At 52.3% G+C, this 5,748-nt stretch overlaps 1 protein-coding gene across 1 annotated transcript; it reads left to right on the top strand.

Moving 5' to 3' along the window:
• Positions 1–1,947: 1,947 nt before the first annotated feature.
• On the top strand, positions 1,948–5,213 carry TUBAL3 (tubulin alpha like 3; the record flags this gene model as incomplete). The annotated part of the gene is made up of 3 exons (XM_084306323.1): positions 1,948–2,191; positions 3,336–3,484; positions 4,230–5,213. Exons 1-3 carry the CDS (start codon positions 1,990–1,992, stop codon positions 5,211–5,213), a joined length of 1,335 nt encoding a protein of 444 aa, XP_084162449.1. The 5' UTR covers positions 1,948–1,989.
• Positions 5,214–5,748: the final 535 nt, after the last annotated feature.

The raw sequence follows: 5,748 nt of genomic DNA, 5'->3' as shown, positions 1-5,748 counted from the left end.
GTAGAGACCTTTAGGGTTTTTTTTTTTCTTCCTTAGGAGTGAGCTGCCATGTTGCCTTTGTCTGCTACAAACCCTTGGGATTAGATATTAAATGAATAAAGTCTCCCTTCCTCCTAGGTTCATGGCTACAATTTTTTTTTTTTTTAATCGAATCTTTGCTCTAAAGAGTTTGCAGCTGTGAAACTGGAAGGGGATTGATCTGGCTGCTAAAAAACTTGCAGCCCTGCCTGCTCGAGATGAAACTTTTTGTGAATAACCCAACTGTCACCCTCCCGTGCATGCAAAAGAGCGACTTGTTGGAAAATCTGGTGGTGTCCTTTTGCATGTTGCAAGTGGAAGGAAACTTCAAAGGAACTCCCAGCGAGCCGGCTTTTGAACTTTTTCCTTTTATCCCGTGACTTCGAGAGCCTGTCCCGGTTATAAAACAGTTAAACATTTCCATGGGATTTCCAATGGGAAAATCAGCTGGACAACAATAGGCTGCCTATGGGCAGAGTCTGCAAAATGCAGTTAATGCAAGGAAAAAAAAAGCTCTTCCAGCATATATGGGGAGGGTTTAAAAAAAAAAAAAGAAGCTGTAGAATGTGATCTATGCTTTCTTCCTTCTAGCAGGCCACTCTTTTCTTCTCTTCTCTGGGCTGAAAATGGCAGTGCCCCCCTGCAGCAGGTGCTGGGACCAGCAAATTGGGAGAGGATGGGGAGAGGAGCAGCTGTCCCGGCCCGTGCCCCCGCCGGGGCTGTGCCGCTGACCCCTGCAAAGCTTGGCGAGGAGCTATTGCAACCATCTTGCTGGGAGGGATGGGCGAGTGGCAGGCAGCATTTCCCAAATAGTGCAAATATCAGCTCGGAGAGGGAGGGAGGGAGGACTTGCATGTGGCGTGGGGTTCAGCTGTGCTCCACCAGCTGCGGGTGGAGGGCTCGCTGTCCCTCTGCGGTGGCCGAGGGATGCTTGGACAGTTGGTGTCCGGCTTTGTGGCAGATGGTCTGGGCACGTGGTGGCTGCTGGGCTCGGCTTGAGTGCTGAGAAACCTCTTGGCAAAGAGAGGAGAAGTTGCGTTGAGTCCTGATGGCTTCTCGTGGCCGAGAGCTGTTGGTGCTCAGGACCCTCTAGTGTGGCTTAGAGGGTTGTCCTTTCAAGGGACAAGGTCCTCCTGGCTGGGTGGTCATGTCTAGGGGTGTACACACTCAGAATATCCTTTCCATCATCACCAGGAGCAATGGTGCTGCTCGCCATACCTGGCTGGGATCACCAGCACCCTTTAATGGGATCCCCTGGGGAGCTGGGCCGTGAGCTGGCACTGCAGCACTTTGATCTCGGGGAGGTGGAAGCAGCAGAGGTGCCAATTATCGAGGGAAGCGTGCAACCATCACAAGTCCCCAGAGAGTCTCCAGGAGGTGCTGGTACCTCCGACACCTCCCCTGGAGGATTTTTGGGAGGCCCCTGGAGGGTGACCTGCGTAAATGGGGACTCTGAGCCTCTCCCCGGTGTTGGCCTGCCCATATTCTGGCCCTGGGCAACTTCTGCTGTCCCCCAGCTTTGTTTCCTGGTGTGACTCCCAGCTTTTGGCTTCTCACTGCTTGGCGTAGAGATGTTTTGGAGCCTGAAGTTGTTGTCCCCATGTCCTGACCCCAAGGGGATCGGCGGCCACCTGGCTCCATGGTGGGACCAGGTGAGTGCTGAACCAGAAGGAGCCAGCGGCGGTGCTCAGCTGCGTCCTGCCTCAGCATGAAGCCCATCACCTCCTTCCTTCCTTCCTTCCCCCTGCCTCAGGCTGGGCAAACCCTTCCTAGGTCTGCAGGTCATGGTTTGATCCTCGTTCCAGCTCCCAGCGGTGGGCGGAAGCCTCCTGCTTCCCTCATCAGCCCCACTGAGAGCCACAGGGGCTTCAAATTAAGCCACAGGATGTCTAAAAATGGCCTTAACGAGACATTTTTCCCCCCTTGCAGAGGGAGTGCATCTCCATCCACATCGGGCAGGCAGGCGTGCAGATGGGCAACGCTTGCTGGGAGCTCTACTGCCTCGAGCACGGCATCCAGGCCGACGGGACCATCCCCGGCCCCAAGGTGGCCAAACCCACGGAGCCGGAGGCTGAGCAAGTGGATTCATCTTTTGAGACCTTCTTTTGTGAGACGGCGTCTGGGAAACACGTACCCCGGGCGGTGTTCATAGACCTGGAGCCCACCGTTATTGGTAATAGTGGGAGAGGAGGGTGTTGTGGCATCGTCATCGGGACTTCTCGCCCTTCTTACTGGGGTCGGGGTCATTGCCCAGTAGCTCCCACTCTCCTCTGCTCTGGTAAAACGTCTCCAGCCAGCAGAACCTGGCTGAGGGCTGCCTTTCCAAACGGACCTGAGAAGGACAGACCCGTTATCCCGAATAACCTCAGCTCATCCCTCTTCTTAAAAGACCTGCTGTCTTCAGCAGGATCCTCACAGGCGTGAAGAGGCATGGGTTTATCAACCTTGGTCGTGTACTGCAGGGTGAATTACCACATCCGAGGACTTGTGGCACATCTGGGTAAGCTTCAGCTTCCCTCTGAAGCTTCTGTGGGTGCTACAAGTTGCTTGGTGATACAAATTTCATGGTTCTGCAGGAGCCATACGTCTTGCTGCTGCATATTTGCTATTTCCCCTTCCATCCCCAGCTCCATTAGTGATCTCTGGGGGTTAAACTCAATTTGATGCTTTAATTTGATTCGCAATGCCTTCCTATTCAAGTTCTTTTCCTCAAGAACCTGGTGGAAATGACTCCCCATCACCTGCATCCATGTAGGTTGTGCATCTAATCTGCTCCTGCCTCCTAGGCCTCTCCCGAGGGTGAATGTGTTCCTGTCTTACTATCTCAGATCCGTGACTTATTTAAATTAATGGAAGGAACGTAGACTTCAGTTTGGTTTCATTTAATTTTTAGGTGACCTTGACTAGGTAGTCAAGGTGCTAAATTGGGATCTGAACGAGCAAGTCAATAGAACATGAAACAAATGAAAATGAAATATCCAACAGCTTGAGTGGGCCTAAATAACCCCTGGAGGTGTCTCAAGCTCTGAGCCTAGAGAAATTGCTCCTAATCTTGTCTTCATTAGCTGGTTAGGATGGATCCAGTGGAAAAATCAGCACTGGAGGCACCCTGTCTCCTCTTTGGTGTGCTGTAGGGCAGGTGATGGAGGCCGTGCTTCCAGCCACCTGCGACAAGCAGGAGCACAAACTGCATGTGGTAACTACAGTAACTCACCTCACGTGGGCTCCTAGGGGATTTATTACCTGTTCTACTCTGCCACACCAATATCCATGACCTGTAACTGTGTGCTGCTCTCCATGACTGCCCCTCTTTGTAGATGAGATCCGGACTGGGACCTACCATGGGCTCTTCCACCCGGAGCAGCTCATCAGCGGCAAGGAGGATGCTGCCAACAACTATGCCCGCGGTCACTACACCATTGGGAAGGAGATTATAGACACTGTACTCAGCAGGATTCGTAAAATGGTAAGGGAAAAGGTGTTCTTTCCCTTAAAATAGCACACTGGGGACTATGTGATTAAGCTTTGGGTTTTGGGGTAATAATCTTTGAAGGAAAAAAACATTATCTGAGCTCAAAAGTGGCTGCTGCTGTGAGTGGGCCATCAGATCCTGTACAGCTTCACATAAAGCCAACGTTACTACATATCATATGTGAATGGGGGGTTGGAAGAGGAATGAGGTAATGCTAGATGTAAGAAGGGGAAGAGAAGGACTTTTGACCTCAAGGAGGCCACGTTCCCATTGTGCAACTGCAGAGATTAATTTAAACTGCAATGGGCTGGCAAGACCAAACTCCATGCTTGAAAAGAGCAAGGCAAGTTTGTAATGCTGTACATGGCTGCATGTAGCTGAAGTGCTTTTGAGATGTCTCCTAAGGGTCCAGGACCCATGTGCTACCTCCTGTCTACCCTCAGGTATTGAGATGTGCATTTGGTTGATAACTCTGGACAAGTTCTCAGTTTCTATCTGATATGTAACTGCCTATGATAGCTCCATGGAGGTCCTGAAGTTGACTAACACATGCCTACTTAAAGATTCTTAGTAGGGTGATGGGAAAGGATCTACTCCAGGGGTTGGATGTACTCAGGGTGGAGTTCGGTTTCATTTAACTACTTCTCTTCTGGCCAGTAAGTGCTTCAAGCAGAATTTATTGCTATGCCATTTGGGATAGTCCTTCAGAGAGAGGTAAAAATACATTATTCCACTGCAGGCTGACCAATGCAGCGGCCTCCAAGGGTTCCTGGTCTTCCACAGCTTTGGGGGAGGCACGGGCTCGGGGTTCACCTCCCTCCTCATGGAGCGGCTCTCCGTGGAGTACAGCAAGAAGTCCAAGCTGGAGTTCTCCGTGTACCCGGCCCCGCAGGTCTCCACAGCGGTGGTGGAGCCCTACAACTCCATCCTCACCACCCACACCACCCTGGAGCACTCGGACTGCTCCTTCATGGTGGACAACGAGGCCATCTACGACATCTGCAACCGCAACCTGGACATCGAGCGGCCCACCTACACCAACCTCAACAGGCTCATCGGGCAGATCGTCTCCTCCGTCACCGCTTCCTTGAGGTTTAACGGCGCCTTGAACGTTGACCTGATTGAATTCCAGACCAACCTGGTGCCTTACCCGCGGATACACTTCCCGCTCACCACCTACGCGCCCATCATCTCGGCGGAGAAAGCCTACCACGAGCAGCTGTCGGTGCCGGAGATCACCAACGCTTGCTTTGAGTTCTCCAACCAGATGGTGAAGTGCGACCCACGCCGTGGCAAATATATGGCGTGCTGCCTGCTGTACCGGGGCGACGTGGTGCCCAAGGACGTGAACGCAGCCATCGCGGCCATTAAGACCCGCCGGTCGATCCAGTTTGTGGACTGGTGCCCGACTGGTTTCAAGGTGGGTATCAACTACCAGCCGCCCACGGTGGTGCCCGGGGGGGACCTGGCCAAGGTGCAGCGCGCCGTCTGCATGCTGAGCAACACCACGGCCATCGCCGAGGCCTGGGCCCGCCTGGACCACAAGTTTGACCTGATGTACGCCAAGCGCGCCTTCGTGCACTGGTACGTGGGCGAGGGCATGGAGGAAGGGGAGTTTTCGGAGGCCAGGGAGGACCTGGCTGCCCTGGAGAAGGATTACGAGGAGGTTGGAAGGGACTCAGCAGATGGAGAAGAGGATGAGGCGAATGAGGATGAGTACTAACAAACTCCTGCCTCTTCTTAATGAAGCCAAACCTCAGATGAAATACAAACTCTCTTGTCATCAGGCTAAACTGGTCTTGAGTGCCTGGAGGTGCCAAAGGATTGTCCTGAACCTCGCCGCTACTGTTTGAAGTATTATGCCTTTTCTGCTTGCCTAGTCTACGTGCTCCTAGCGCACTTCTGTAGCATGGGTGTCTCGAGCTTTATCACACGGCTGTTTATCGATGAGTGAAGCTGAATAGGTGCCTGGCTCAGTGCTGGGGACACATCCTGCCTGGGCAGAGGATCCTGTTTTTTTTTTTTTTTTTTTTTTAGCCCAGGGGAATGTTGCAAGCTGCCTGCTTTGGTTGAGATGGCAAACTCTTGCTCTGGCTTTTACTGCAGAAGCACCTTTTTAACGAGAAATGTACCAGTACACTTCTATGCAACTGTCTTTTGTATTTGAATAAAGACTTTTTTTTTTTCCTCTGAGCTCTCTGGATTTAATTGGGTTGTTGTACGTACGTGGAGGTCCCTCCTGTGTGTGGATGGTACCT

The sequence above is a fragment of the Netta rufina genome (assembly GCF_964035555.1).
Source record: "Netta rufina genome assembly, chromosome: 1".
In the NCBI taxonomy this organism is placed as follows: Eukaryota; Metazoa; Chordata; class Aves; order Anseriformes; family Anatidae; genus Netta; species Netta rufina.
The sequence above is the reverse complement of the archived record's forward strand: the minus strand, read 5'-3'. Positions and strand labels throughout refer to the sequence as shown.